Source organism: Monodon monoceros, unplaced genomic scaffold (assembly GCF_005190385.1).
Source record: "Monodon monoceros isolate NGI ecotype Baffin Bay Population unplaced genomic scaffold, NGI_Narwhal_1 Super_Scaffold_18, whole genome shotgun sequence".
Classification (NCBI taxonomy): Eukaryota; Metazoa; Chordata; class Mammalia; order Artiodactyla; family Monodontidae; genus Monodon; species Monodon monoceros.
In genome coordinates, this window is record NW_021703774.1 from 105,050,584 (window position 1) to 105,066,198 (window position 15,615).

General features: G+C 37.1%; 2 protein-coding genes across 2 annotated transcripts in view; one reads left to right on the forward strand and one right to left on the reverse strand.

Annotated features, from left to right (window-relative positions):
* The window catches only part of HS2ST1 (heparan sulfate 2-O-sulfotransferase 1), a 191,496-nt gene extending 176,308 nt beyond the window's left edge, over positions 1-15,188 (reverse strand). The window contains exon 1 of the mRNA XM_029228464.1: positions 14,685-15,188. Within this exon, the coding sequence (XP_029084297.1) occupies positions 14,685-14,808 (124 nt within the window). The 5' untranslated portion in view covers positions 14,809-15,188. The remainder of the gene's footprint in view (positions 1-14,684) is intronic.
* A 77-nt stretch (positions 15,189-15,265) lies between these two features.
* Positions 15,266-15,615, forward strand: part of SELENOF (selenoprotein F) — a 38,191-nt gene continuing 37,841 nt past the window's right edge. Inside the window, exon 1 of the transcript XR_003794646.1 lies at positions 15,266-15,411. The gene's annotated coding sequence lies outside the window, so the exon portion shown is untranslated. The remainder of the gene's footprint in view (positions 15,412-15,615) is intronic.

Consider the following 15,615-nt stretch of genomic DNA (forward strand, 5'->3'; position numbering starts at 1 on the left):
ATTACAAACTACATGATCTTAAATTCTCTGTCAAAATGTAATTAATAACCAATATATAAAGGTCTACCTTGATGGATTTCACGTTGAAAACAACCTTAAATCACAATCAGTGCCTCCGGTATCCCAGTAAGAAATCATCACAAATTATTTATGGTACAATATCCCAGACTCAATTCTTATAATTAGTTTCCTGATCTTCCCAAACTATCCTTGTTATTACTAAATTAATAAGAATTTCCCACTTTTATTCTGTGACCAAAATGCAAGTATGGAATATGCTTTCCCTGGCTCCTTAAATAAAAAGGCAACAGACACGCTATTACTCCAAAATTTACCTCAGAGTCTGAAGTAAGGATTATATTTCATTATTGTTGAAAAGACAATCTATAGAAAACTTTCTGGTATTTTAATACCTCAATGTCCAAAAGAAAATGGGCTAAAAAACCTAAAATGGCAGTTAATAGTTACACAAATACTTCTTTTCCTACTTCAATCTGCCTTCTTCTTTCTTTCTATATTACATGTATATCTGTAAATCTCCTCAACAATTTTTCAGGACAAGATAAAAAAAAAAAGACAGTAACTTCATACGAGGATAGGGGAAGGTTAGGTGAAATTCAAAAGGTTTACAGCGTTCTTTAATTCCATCATCCTCAATTCTGGATTGGCAAACTCACTAAGAAATAAATTAAGAAAAGTCTTAAATGTGCAGCTAAAATGTAAGTAAATAGAGCTCCTAACAAATTCAGCACCTTGGTCAAAATGTTTTCACTGCTATTTAGGAAAATTAAAAGTTTTATGTTTCATAAACATAAAAGTTACTATAATATACAAATCAAATCACTGCTTATTCATGAAACTGTGTATAGCAATCTTATGTTAAACCTTCAGCATGGCTGACCAGTACTTAAGAATAACGTTCTAATGCCAGAAAAAACAAATAGCAATAATATATAATGAAAGAGGTGATCACACGACAGTTTATTTCTCAAAGCCTCTATCACTCTGGCCTACCAAATTTTCTGATTGCAGAATGGCAAATAATTGTTGACCTGAGTTTAAAAACAAAAAAAAACCTTTGAAGCTCTGTATAAGCCAAGAATTCTGGTCTTTGGGATTCTCATGATCCCAGCAATTAATATAAAAGTACAACCTACTGTATTCTATATCTCAGTGAAAAAATAAGAAAAAGTTGAAATTCCTAAATTAAAACTAAGGATACAAAGCACATGTTTTCCCTCTATTTGAGAAAATGACAATGAATCACTGTGGGAAAACTGACAATAAAGGAACTACCACGTAAAACTTTTTCCATAGTGGAGAAACAGGCTTTTTTCCTTCACTAATTTGACCATCATTAATGCTTTTTTTTAAAAAAGTACTTAGAATCTAAGGAGTTATTTTATACATATATGTGCATACACACACACACTGAAATTCCTTTCACAAACCAAATTTAATCTGCCTTTTTAAAAAAATGTATCCTCAAAGGGCCAAGCTGGCGAGGATTAGTAGGAAAGGGGAAAGAAAGTTTGGTCATGTTAAAAGGCCAGGGCAAAGGCCAGGGCTGGAACTTCCCTGGTGGCACAGTGATTAAGAATCCACCTGACAATGCAGGAGACACAAGTTCGATCCCTGGTCCGGGAAGATCCCACATGCCACGGAGCAAATAAGTCCATGTACCACAACTATGGAAGCCCACGCGCCTAGAGCCTGTGCTCTGCAACAAGAGAAGCCACCGCAATGAGAAGCCCACGCACTGCAACTAAGAGTAGCCCCCACTCGCCACAGCTATAGAAAGTCCGCGTGCAGCAAAGAAGACCCAACGCAGCCAAAAATTTAAAAAATAAAAAGTAAAAAAAAAAAAAAGGCGAGGGCTATTCTATAATTTACATGAAAGTAAATAGATGTCTATCTTTAAGAGCAAATAATAATATGAATTCACAGTGATTATTACTCCTTCCTAAGAGAGGAAAGAAATGAATAGCTAATCTGAATGTCAAATCTATAACTCATGTAACATTGTCATTTGATTTATCTGAACACTTATCAGACAACTGTGATCCTATGAGGTAGGGCACTGCGGAAAGCCTACAGCAGGAAGAAATGTAAAGTCTAAACTACGTTAAACCAAAAGACAACAATATCAAAGAGAAAGCAGGTGTATTATTATCACTATTAACAACAACTTGAAATTGTAGTTTTTATACTTTACAAACATTTTCACATTCTTTATACCATTTGAAGATTATGTGATCTTCCCAGTAACTCTCTGAGGACAGCAGAATAAGCATCCTTCATATTAAGTAAGCTACAAATTTATAAAATACCTAAAATATGCCCAGTACACAATTAGTATTCAACAACTGTTGGTTATTACTGCCTGTTACAGTAGAAGGTTTAGAGGTCATCATGGCTTGCCATTGGTGGGAAAGGCAGAAAACCATTTAAGAAACATGGGTCCAAGGGCAAAGTAGGGAAAGATTCTAAACAAGTAAAAAAAAGACCAAAAGGAAGTCAAAGTGGTCATGAGGAAGACTAGATTATAACTAGTCACAGGCTTAATTAGTCACAGAGTTCCAACCAAGCGCAAAAGCAAAAAAGGCACATAATGACATCTCATTGATCAGACATTCCTGGACAGGCTCATCCCAAGTCAAACAGAAACTATCATCACTAACTATACCCAGGTTCAGAAGCAAAAAGTCATACATACCCCTAATTTTCCTCATAGTTTGAGACACTTAAAATAGCATCACAAGTTTGCCTTTTTTCTTTGTTTTAACCTTCAAAACATGAAGGGAAGATATTTATAGTCTAGAGGACAAAAATGAATGGTTTTTATTCTATCCTCTTCAACAAAATGAAGAAGCTGTCTATTAAAACATACCGTAAGATCATGTCAAGTCAGTCTTTCTAATCAGCTCTTCTATGCAGGAAACAACAGAGCTAAGTTGGATTTCTGCCAGATGTATAACACACTGGGAACATGTAACACTTTATTAAAGAGCTGGGTGCATTTTGTTCAAAAGCAATAGAACTATGGTGAAATAAAAAACGCTGGCAACTGAAAGCAGCTTCCTAACATCCAAATACAAAATAATCATAGATTTCTCAGTCATATTTGATCAAGAATCTTAGTGTCAAATCTGATTGCTGAACTAGTTTCAGTGTGACATGGACAAAGCTGAAATAACTAACAAATGCAAGGCTGAAGGAGGATTTTGTTGATTTTATTTAAATCCAACAACTCAATTTGCTCAAAGCTCCAATATTCCTCCAAATATTCAAAATATTCTTCTTATCACTAAATTCTTAAGATATTGTCCTTTTCCATCATACCTTAGAAATGTAAAGAACCATAAACAGCCCTAATTAATCACCAAGCTCTTTGAAAAAACAGCAATATGGAGAATTTACAACTCTCTTTATTGAAGACCAAATAAAAAGTCATTTTTTTGCAGTAGGATTTTAGTTATAATGTTTATTCTGTTCAGCTAGTTTTTTTTAACTTTATATATATTTTTAATTTACTATTAACTAAAATAAAAGTATACTATAACAAGGCATTATTTTGAAAGCACAACAGTAACAGAGAACTCAAAACAGAATTCATTGTTTAAAGACAGCTATGGAGAGCCGGATACCAACACCTACTGACTTATTTATCAGGAAAAAAATCAACTAGATTGATCAGGCCATTTCCCATACTGTTTTGCTTCAAAGCATAAAGGGAATATATATACCAGGAGCATGTTATCAATGAACCAATAATATCTCTAAATTATATTCATTAGTCAACTCAAGCATAATTTATGATTAGAAATAAATATGCCAAGAGCTAGTCTGTACCTGCATAACCCCTTAGCCTCATTCCATAACAATGCTGAGCAAAATTTTAAGGTATTTTCCAACTCAGACACCATCTAATGAATCTCTAAATTCATTTTTGTGTGCTTTACTGTACAAATCACTTATTTTTAGCTATGTCACAAACTTAGGAATAAAGAATACAAACATGTAAGGTGATATGTGATACGGTGACAATGGATGATTCCTAAATTCTACTGGAATTTAGCAAAATGGGCATTTCTTTCCCTCTAAATCCAGTTTTAAATTCTTATATAAGTACCAAATCAATTTGCAATTTTTCAAATCACTATCTCCCAAAAGGAAAATCCAACAATTTCAATTAAAAATGGTTGTCCCTGACACTTTATAGTACCCATAGGGATTCAGTACAACATAACTACCTTTAGCAAGAATTATATCATGCAAAGTTGAAGATCTGGTAACTATAATAAAAATTGTTCACCTTAAGGTAAACTAGGTACGCTTTCTGTTGATGCAACATAATGATCACAACTACTACTGGTACCAAAATCCCTTATGATTTCCTTCTCTACTACTTTGCTTGCAATAGGGGTATTACAAAAGGAATACAGGAAAGAAAAGGACTATGCATCCACCCATCCCAGCAAGGATGTGATCAATTAGCTCAAGAACCATACTGACAGGAAAAGCAGAAACCTCTTCTAGAGCCAGAGACTTCATTGCCCAGTTTGAAAGAGCCTTCACTTGGCTCAGCTGCATCTAAAGGGATGAAATAAGAACTGGTTTCTTGAAGTTAGAGTAAAATTGGTAACAGGCAAAAGAATTAACTAAAGTCCTCTTGAAGCTTCAATGGGGAGGGAAGGAGATACGGCTATTGTGGGTAAGACTTGCCTCTAACTTTGAGTAAACAATTTACTAAGGGCCTGTGTGCAACACCATGCTAGAAATTATATGGAAACAGAGAAGGATAAAACATTATTTTGCCCCTAAGTTTATAATATTAGTTTTAGTTGTCAATCGTAATTCAAATTATCCAACTTCACTACTTTCCCCTAAGTCAACCTAGGGAGACACAATCAAAGATAACTAGGCCACCTGGCTTCCATTTCCAGCCAAGATGGAGCAACAGGGGATTTATCCTCCCACCTGAAACAACTGAAAAAGAACAGATAAAATATGTAACAACAGTTTTCAGGCACTGAACTTTAGACAGGAAATCAGTACAGGATGGTGATCCTTAAGAGAGAGAAAAGAAATGAGGTGAGTCATATGACTGTTTTAAGACAGTTTCCAGGCTACAGCACAGCGAAGGGGAACTCAGAGCCCAACAGTCTCCCTAACTTAAGGAGCCAGAGTTGGGAGTTCAGGGAGGCCAAGGTAGCTGGAGTTTGCTGGGCAGAGTAATAAAGAAGACAAAGCTGCAAAAAGAGAATTTTCAGCACAGTACCAATCAGTGCATATGTGTGAAGAAACTGACACTGCAAGAGACACAAGTTCGATCCCTGGTCCCGGAAGGGGCAGGTGGAAAACTTTTTGGGATTCACTCAACCACCATTCCCACTAGCCAGGGTGGGGAAACCTTGTAATACACAGGGCCCTGGGTAGAGTACTCTGAAACGAACTGCAAGGGTACTGCCTCAGCAGTGGGGCAAAATTAATCATAGACTAAAGGCTATCCTGATCCCATCTAACAAACTTAAAAGCAAACCTAGAAGGATCCAACTGCTTCAAGGTAAGTTGAATGTGTCCCAAAACAAAGCCTAAGAATATGTTTAGGAATCTGAAAATATTCAGCACCTAAAAGGGTACAATTCATAATGTCTGGCATCAAGTTAAAACTTACCAGGCATGTAAAAAAAGCAGGAAAATGTGTTCCATAATAAAGAAAAAAAAATAAATCAATAGAAATCAATCCCAAAACGACACAGATAGCAGAATTAGTAGACAAGAACATCAAAAGAGTCATTATAATAATATTCCATTTGTTCAACAAAATAAAGTAAAAGCATGTTAAGGAGAGAAACAGAAGTCTTTTTGTTTCTGTTTTTTAAGGTCCAAAATGAACTTCTAGAAATGGAAAAGAAATGCCTAAGATGAAAAATACACTGAATGGAATTAAAAGCAGATTACATACCACAGAAGAAAGCATTGGTGAACTGAAGGCATAGCAGTAAAAAACTATTTAAAACAATACAAAAAGAAAAAAGACTGGGAAAAATCAGTAAAACATCACTGAACTGTTATGACAGCTAATGTAGCCTATATACGTGTGATCTGAGTTCCTGAAGAAGAGAAAAGGTACATAAAAACTATATGAAGTAATAATGTTCAAAGCTTTCCAAATTTAATGAAAACTATAAACCCACAAATCCAAGAAGCTCAACAAACCACAGGCACAAAAAAGTGAAGAAACTACAGCAAGCTTCATTATAATTACTTAAAACCTAGTGAAAATCTTAAAGGCAGTCAAAGGGAAAAAAGGCATTATGTACAGCTTAACAAAGGTAAGAAAAATGGCAGTCTTCTCATCTCACAGTGCAGGCCAAAAGACAAGGGAGCAACATCTTTAAAGTACTGAAAGAAAAAATGTCAACCTAGAATTCTATACCCAACAAAAATTTCTTACAAACAGTAAGACAAAGACTTTCTTAGACATACAAAAGTGAAAATAATTCATCACCAAGTAGATTTTCAGTACAAGTAATTTTAAAAGATATCCTTGAGGATGATGGAAAAGAGTACCAGATGGAAATCTGCATCTCCACAAAGAAATGAAAAGCATTGGGAATGATACATGTATGAGTAAATATAAAATACTATAAAATTTGTTTAATCTTTTTAAAAGATAACTGATTGCTTGAAACAAAAATAATAACAATGTATCACAGAACTTATATGTACAAGTAAAATATATAACAATAGTGAAAAACCGGAAGAGAGAAAATGGAAGTACAATGACTAAGGTTCTTATACTATACCTTAAGTAGTATAATGTATACCATAAACTCTTAAGCAACCATTAAAAAAACACAACAAACAGCACTGCTAATAGGTCATCAAATGAGATGAAATAGAATCAAAATCCTCAGTTAATTCTATAGAAGGCAGACAAACAGAAAAAGGGGAACAGATGGAACAAAAAGAAAACAAACAGTAAGTCAGACTCAAACCACATCAATAATTATATTAAAAGTAAATGCTCTAAACACTCTCATTTATAAAAGAGAATGTGAAATTGGATACAAGCCCCAACTACTTGCTGCCTACAAGAAATCCACTTTAAATAGATTAATACTAAAAGAATGGGAAAGATACACCACGCTAACACTAATCAAAACTGAAGTGACTATATTAATAACAGACCAGGTAGGTTTCAAGCAAAGAATATTACCAAGGACAAACACCTTCATCTCATAATGAAAAAGGGGTTAATTAATCAAGAAGACATGACAGCCCTAGACATTCATACAGCTAATCACAGTACTTCAAAAAAACATGAAGCAAAAAGTAACAGAACTCTAAGGAGAAATAGACAAACCCACAATCATAACCAGAGACTTCAAAACCCCTCTCTCTATAACTGATGGAACAAGTAGGTAGAAAGAAAATCAAGGATACAGAAGACTGGAACAACTCGACCTGACAGTTACAGCATACTCTACCCTGTAACAACAGAATATACATTTTTCATGTTCACACAGAACATTAATCAAGACAGTTTATATTCTGAGTCACAAAACAAGTCTAAATAAATTTTAAGATTTATTCAAAAGGATTCAAAAAATTCAAATGTATGCCCCCACCTTCCATAGGACACAGCTGCAACTAAGTCATTGCCAGCTAAAAAACCCATTTCCGGGCTTCCCTGGTGGCGCAGTGGTTGAGAGTCCGCCTGCCGATGCAGGGGACACGGGTTCGTGCCCCGGTCCGGGAAGATCCTACATGCCGCGGAGCAGCTGGGCCCGTGAGCCATGGCCACTGAGCCTGCGCGTCCGGAGCCTGTGCTCCGCAATGGGAGAAGCCACAACAGTGAGAGGCCCGTGTACCGCAAAAAAAAAAAAATTAAAAAATAAAAAACCCATTTCCCAGCCTCCCCCCTTGCATATATTGATAGATGGTAACTAGTCCTCATCAAGAGACTGAGGGTAAAAGAAGTCAAAGAAGTTGAGAAAGGGGTACACACCTCCTCACCCTTCTCTTGCTTCTTCCCCAGGCTGACAGCAGAGAGCTCCAAAGCCAGAGGGGATGGCATAACTACATGACAGAAAGTACCCAAGACCCTGAATAACTCGTGAAGAGGAAAACCATCCACCAAAATGATCACCTAAAACATCATGGGGAAAAAAAGGGTCATTTATTGTGTTAGCCAATAAAATTGTGCACTTTGTTTTAAAAGCAGCTAGCATTACTCTAATTCTTAAGGAAGCTTCTAAAGAGTTTTATGGAGAGGAGTGACATGATTTTTTTACATTTTAAAAGGACCACCCGAACTGTCATATTAAGAATAGTCTGTAGGGAGGCAAGTGTGGAATCAAACAGACTAGACATGGCAGTAATCCAGGGAAGAGATGATGGTATCTTGAATTAGGGTGATAAGACTAGAAGTGTTGAGTAGTAGTCATATTCTAGGAATATTCTGAAGATAAAGCTAACAAGATATTTCTGACAGACTAGATGCAGAGCATGAGAAAAAGGAAAGTAAAACCCTAGCAAATGGAAGGATAGAGCTGTTATCAACTGAGATAAAGAAGGTCAGAGATAAAATGAGTTTGTGGGGTGGAGGTGTTGAGGCAGTGTACAGAGATATCAGGTTTGTTTTGGCCATACTGAGTTTGAGAAGTCTATTAATTACTCAAAGAAAATTTCAAGTAGGCAGCTCAGTTACATGAATCTACATGAATCTAATGTTTAGGAAATAGGTCTCAATTAGAAATACATATTTAGAAGTTGTCAGCACATAAGTCACCAACTAAGGAAGAGTAAATAGAGAAGAGTTCCAAGGACTGAGCCCTGGGGTATTCTTATGTTAAGGGGTTGAAGAGGAAAAAAAAGAATCTTACACAGGAGATAGAGAAATGACCAGTGATGGGGGAAGAAAACCAAGAGTATGATATATTGGAAACCAAGTAAAGAAGGTCTACCAAAAGGAGGAAGTGATCAACTGTGTCAAGTTCTGCTGATTGGTTAAGTAAGACGAAGACCAAAAATTGACCGTAGGATTTAGGGAAGTTACTGGTGATTGTGGTAATCAACAACAGTGAGAATAGACAATTTTTTAAAGTTTTACTATTAAAGGAAGCTGAAATATGAGACAGAGGTTGGCTGAGAAAGAGGAGTCAAGAGAAAAATACCATTTTGTTTCTGGTTGGGAGAAATAATAGCATGTTCACATGCTAATGAGAAGAATCCAGCAGAAAGGGAGGAAATGATAACTATAGGAGAATGAGGGAAAACTTCTTCTGGAACCACATCTCTAAGTAGGTGAGGAACAGAATCAGGTGCACAAGTGGTCCAACAGGCAGTTAATCTATAATTAACAGGCAGAAAGGCAAAATACAGAAACGCAGTTACTAGTAGGTGGGCAGATAATTATAAATAATTAGGCTATAGTGAACCATTGATTATAAAGTCCATCTATAAGTACACCCTTCAAAAGTGGTCATTTTGGAGAGCAGTGTTTGAATATTCATTACTATTTCAATTTCACTAAGTGCCAAAATCTCTTAACAGAGTGGTAGAGAGATATCCTAGGATTACTTTAATTGAGATCAACTGTATCAGTTGACTACTCCATGGCACTAGATAACCTATCTAGGACTCATAAGTGAGACACCAATTAGCAATTCTAGAATAACTGCATTCCAATTAAACCATAAGTCCTCTAAACAGTAACTACTGTAAGGTTTGCAAACAATTTCATAAGTAGAGAAATCTATCATTCTTGGGAACATTTTACAGGTATGTATGGTTTCAGGCACTTGTAAAAACTACCAAATTCCAAACAGCAGTCTCAACCTTGGCCCTGGAGTTAGTTCATTAGTTTAGGAGGGTTTTAAGAACATAGGGATTAACATAATTTTAACCAATGAAGATGCCTACATATCCATTCTGAGTTACTGTCCTCATTTAAAACATTATGTCCTAATGCATTCATAAATTTATTTAGTTTTGTTATAAGCATATGAACATCAAATATTATTTTAAATGCTTAGGCCGTATAGAAAATAAAGTTATCAGGCACATAATTCTTACATTTATATAACAAAGGTTTCATTGACAGTTCCACCAGTCAGCATTAGCAACAGTGTGTTCTCAAGATTCAGAAAGAACTACTTTGTAAAAGCAACAAATTCTGACGTGCAGAGTTCTAAGTAACAGCTAAGCAACTAAGTAGTAACCTAAGTGACAGTGTTCATTTTGACTCCACGTTATAGACTGTACCTCATTAAAAAAATTAAGTTTGTATACATTTTAACAAAGTTTTTTCAGTATAACACCCCAGAGAAATTGTTCATAACTAATGTGCTTGTATCCTAAATTTAACTCACAAGTTGCATGTTGTAGTATGTTAATATTAAAAACAAAAAATGCACTTACTCCATTAAATATAAACCATCTACTACAAATCAGTGATTCTTACCATTAAGGAGACTGCATACTCCTTTGCAAATCTGATGAAAGCTATGTATATAATTTCAGGGAATTCATGGATGCCTTGAAGCCTATATATGGGTCCCTAAGATCTAAAGAATCTCTGATTAGTGGAAAAAAATGGAGTCCAAAATTAATCCAAGAACATATGAAAACGTAATATACGACTAAAAGAAGAACTGTAACATACAGTGGGGAAAAAAGATAAATTATTAATATAATATTTGCCATAAGTGGCCATTCACTGAGAGAAATTACAATAAACATATGACTGCTTTAAAGAGCTAAATGTAAAAAATAAAAGTTATAAAATACTAACAAAATATAGAGAATGAACATAATCTTGGTTGGGGGAAGTCTTCTCAAGCAATGTAAGGCACCTACTTGCCTAAATTCATAGATTTGACTGCATAAATGTTTTAACTTCTGTATCAGCAAAATATACCATAAAATCAAGGGACAAATGACAGACCTGGAGAAAAACAGATACAAGACATAAAACAGATAAAAGATTAATACTTCTAATATATTTTTAAAACCCTAAAAATCGGTAAGATAAACTACTACCCAACAGACAAATGAAAATGAACAAGTAAATGTTCAACCTAATTAGAAGTTGAGGAAATGTAAACCAATGCAACAACATACCATTTCACAGCTTCAGAGTGGCAAAAATTTAAAGCTGACAGCATCCCATCCAGGGCTTGTATGTGTTGACAGTGCAGATTATTGTAACCCTTGGGAAATAAATTTTTTGGAAAGTAACAGATTTTAAGATCTGTTAAACTATAAAATACATACATCTTTTGTCCCAGTAATCCCTTAACAGGAGAATTTATCCTACTGAAAACAGTACCAACAAATAAGGAGTTAAATAAACTTATATAAGGATGTTTCTTATAACATTGTTTATAATACCAAGAAAGAAAATGGAAAAAAAAAATTTTTTTAAATGGCGGGGGGAGAGATAAACTGAATGTTCATTATTGGCATAATGGCTGGAGAATTTATGATTCATGTATACTATGGAATATTATACAGCTATTAGAATGAGTAAGTCAAATTTATATTTATAGACCTGGAAAGATATTCTATGATATTAAATGAAAAAAGCAAGATGCAAAGTAACGTGTATACTGCCATCCAATATTCGTTGAAAAAAAAAAGATAAAAGAAAACTCTATTATGTGACATTGGTTTTTAGGAATTCCTGTTTATATACTTAACGTCCCAAGTGGTCAATGAATACACCTAAGTTTTGAATACAACTATCGCTCTATTAGAGATCTCACTATCAAAATATTCTGAAACCAAGGTGCATACAAAGCATTATCAGAAAATGCAATCCTTTGGAATCTCCTATAACAGAAAAGATAAACAATGAAAACTTTTAAGAGCAAAATGTTTAACTTTTTCTTTTTCTTTAAGCCATAAATGCAAAGTTTAATAAATTTGACTATACTGTAAGTCAAAATTCTGTGACAGATGACACCACAAAAGTTTCTGAAAAGTGATGTGTGTTTAAGTTTTTCTGATGCCAAAACAAAAATGCTTTTAATGTTGTGATTTTACCACTTACAGAAAACCACCACAGAGTTTTTTTGTCCCCTGTAGCAGAAATAAGCTATTTCAGTCCTTTCATTGGGTAATATAATTATGTTCGTTACACGGGTATAAAGCAACATACATTACACTAAACTAATTCCTTTGTGTCAGAAATTGAATTTTCTAAGAATGACATTCATTCTTAGCAATAAATGCCATTAAACATTGGTATTACAGTTTAAAAATTCTATTCAAACTGCTACATCTTAGTGTAATGTCAATATAAAGTCCCAAGCAGCCCGGTATAATTAAAGGGGAACTTGATGTGGAATCAGACATACCTGGGTTCCAGTCCTGGCTCTGCCACTTACTATCTATGTGGTCAAATTATATAACCTCTGAACCTGTTCCCGCATCTGTAAAAATGGCTTTCTATGGTGTTCTTGGAAGATTAAATAAGAATATCAAATATGAAAGTGTCTAGTACAGAGTCTGATTGTCAAAATATGCCTCCTTCTGTGTTCCTTTCCTAAAAAAAGATTACTAACTGACAACATCTGTTTTAGTACTGCCTGTTTCATAAGACTTTTTTTTAATCAAAAGACTGCTGATACGAAGTTATATATTTTATTTGCCATAATTTTGAATCTCCATTATTAGCTCCTCCTAGTGTTTTGTATCTGAGGCTCCTTTTCGAGAATTATTTAGTTTAATCCATATTTACTATTTCTAATGGAATATAAAGGTTCCTTTCCTGTAAAAAATCATGAAAAAACACTACTACCTGTGGCTTTCTACATCCTCAGGTAACTCTTTTTAAAATCATTAAGGTTGTGCCTACAGAAAACACTTTCAAGCATTATGGAAAAAAAATGTTAGGCAACAAAGGAAAATTAAAATTTGAATTATCCCAACCTATTGTAATGTGTCTAAGAAATTCAAAGAGCAACACAACGAAGAATTAATACAAATTTTAATTTAATGTAACTTTCAACTTTCTTTAAGAGGAGTCATTTTTTTCTCTGTAAAGCTGGATCATTAATCAGGCTACAATATGACGCTCAAAGCTGCTAAATAGATACAAACAAAAAGAGTATATTGGCCAACCTTCAATATTTAAAGTGAATATTTTTCCATCATACAAGACTCATATTAATAAAATCATAGTAAATAAATTTGATATCTGTTCGAAACTGTACAGGGCAAGTTCTACCCTAGAGTTGAGGAGTGGAATTATTCCTAGCTCCTCTTCAAATTTATTTGCGCTTCAGCTAGATTTATTTGATTCTCTTTGATACACTGCTCTTTAAAATGTCTCCAAGGCTTTTCGCAAAGTCTATCAAAACTGCAAATAGTCAGCTACTATTTGTAATATTTCAATTATTTTCTGATACTTTTCCTAAATATTAATCATCACCCACAGCAGCATCTGTTACTTCTTAGTCTAAATTATAGTGCTGCTGGTATTTCATTATTTGCATTTTGAAAAGTATTTTAAATGATTTTGAGGTGAAAGTGTACGCATAAAAATACTTCACATTACTTTTCCACATTCAAATTACAGCCTCCTGAGCTGATTTTTCAGTGCCATGTACGTTTTTAAATCAAAATGTACTGCTGACATTCTTTTAATATTCCCTCCCCACCCCGAGCTCTTCCCAAACGCCGAAGTTCCCTACTAATCTGAAAGTACCTATTATCTGTGCATTCTTCGGGTCTTTCACAACATCACACTCCAAGTTTTTGTACTTCAGACCTCATCCGTAATTAAAGTAAACACTGTTAACTCTTTAAGGTACTTAACCTATGGTAAACTTTTTGCACTCTTCCTTTCATAAACTTAAATCTCACTAAAGCAATTCCCCTTCAACCTTTCCTCCTAAATTCACTACACCAGCATCGCCGCGAAGTAACGTACACACACATCCCTATTCTTAAGCTCAAAATATGGCAGTTTAGCGCCGCTAAAAAAGAATTTAAATGCTTGGATGCCTCGTTTCAGTACCTCACGGAAGCTTTATAGTTGCTTTCCTGTCCTACCTGGGGACAGCCTATTTCTCTCGTCAGTTGTGCGGTCCCTTGCTGCCCCCAGCACAAGAGTGCAACTCACTACAGTGTATTTCTTTTACTCACCGTCATTCCAGCATCTCCCTCCATTTCTGCGCATCTATCCCTTCGCGAACCTCCCCATCCACAAAAGATTCCGTAACCAGGTGCCCACATCTCAAATTAGAATACCCCTCGCCTGACACTGCCGAGGCTTTCTGTACGACTTCTAAGAGAACACGTAAGCCTGAGCGTTTCTGTCTCCTCCAACAGTCAGTACCCGCTCCCCAATGAGTTCGCTCTTATCTTGCTCTTGATCCCCATGGAATGCCTACTTCAGGGTAACCCTTTGGCTCCGGGAAGCCCAACCTTGCAACCTCTGCCCCGTGACCTCGCGAGCCCAGCATACCACCCAAGCTTAATTCACACCATTCTTGGAGCTTGTGTTCTCGATGCCCCTAGTCCCATCTCTCTTTGCAACCTCTTTCAGCCTCCTGCCGAGGAGCCAGATCTCAGGTTAGACAAACGCCCACTTCCTCGGGTAGCACTGCCTCCCTGGCCCGGCCGCTTCCACACACCACTCAGCCCAGAGTGGCACGGCTCCTCACCTAGCTTCGACCGGGACTCCTCCAGTTTCTGGATCTGGTTCTCCAAGAAGAGCATTGCCACTGCGAAGGCCACCACCGCCAGCAGCTGCAACTTGGGCGGCATCATAATCCTGAGGAGCCCCATGAAACCCGCTGCTCGGGATCAAGACATACCGCGGGGGGCGGGGATCGGGGCCCCGGAGGCAAAGGAGACGCCGGGAGGAGCCCACCGAGCCGGGAGAAAGGCAAGGAGAGCGCGACAGCGAGAGAAGCACCGCAGCGACCCCCCTTCTCGCCTCCCCAGTCCCCCGCCCCCAGGCGCCAACACCAACGCCGCCGGTGTCCGCTTCTCCTCGGCCGACTCCACGGCCGCCCCTCCAAAAGCCCGCGCAGCAAACACAGCGCGAAGCGGCTGCCGGGCTCTCGCTTCCCTCTACCGCCTCAGTCCCCGAGCCCCGCGCCCGCCTGCCTGCCTCCCTCTCTTCCTTCCTTCCCTCCCTCCTTTGCTCGCGGCCGCGCGCTCCTACGTTGCGGCTGCGGCTGCGCCGCCCTCGACCCCGCCCCCTTCCCATCCCCCTCGGCCACCACGCGCACGCATCCACGTACGCTGCTCAGCAACCAGAGGCTCCGCCCACTGCTCCCGTTCGCTTGTGCTTATTGGACCGAAGAACCCCAGGGCTTAGCTCTTGGCCCGTGTCATGGTTGGTTTCCTTTGCCTAAGGTGTCAACCAAAGCGGCATTCGATTGGGTAAACTTGGAGAAGGAGGCAGGCCGAAAATGGCGAAGGCGGGGCTTCTTGGCTGCTTGAGGAAATGTCGTGAATGAAAGGAAAGAGCCCGGGGAAGCACAGATTTGGGGAGTCTAGGAAAATGCCTGATATGGTTTATCGAAAGGACCCAGCGACTTCATATTTATATCAAATGTAAAGGTATTTATTCACCTTTAAGCTTTT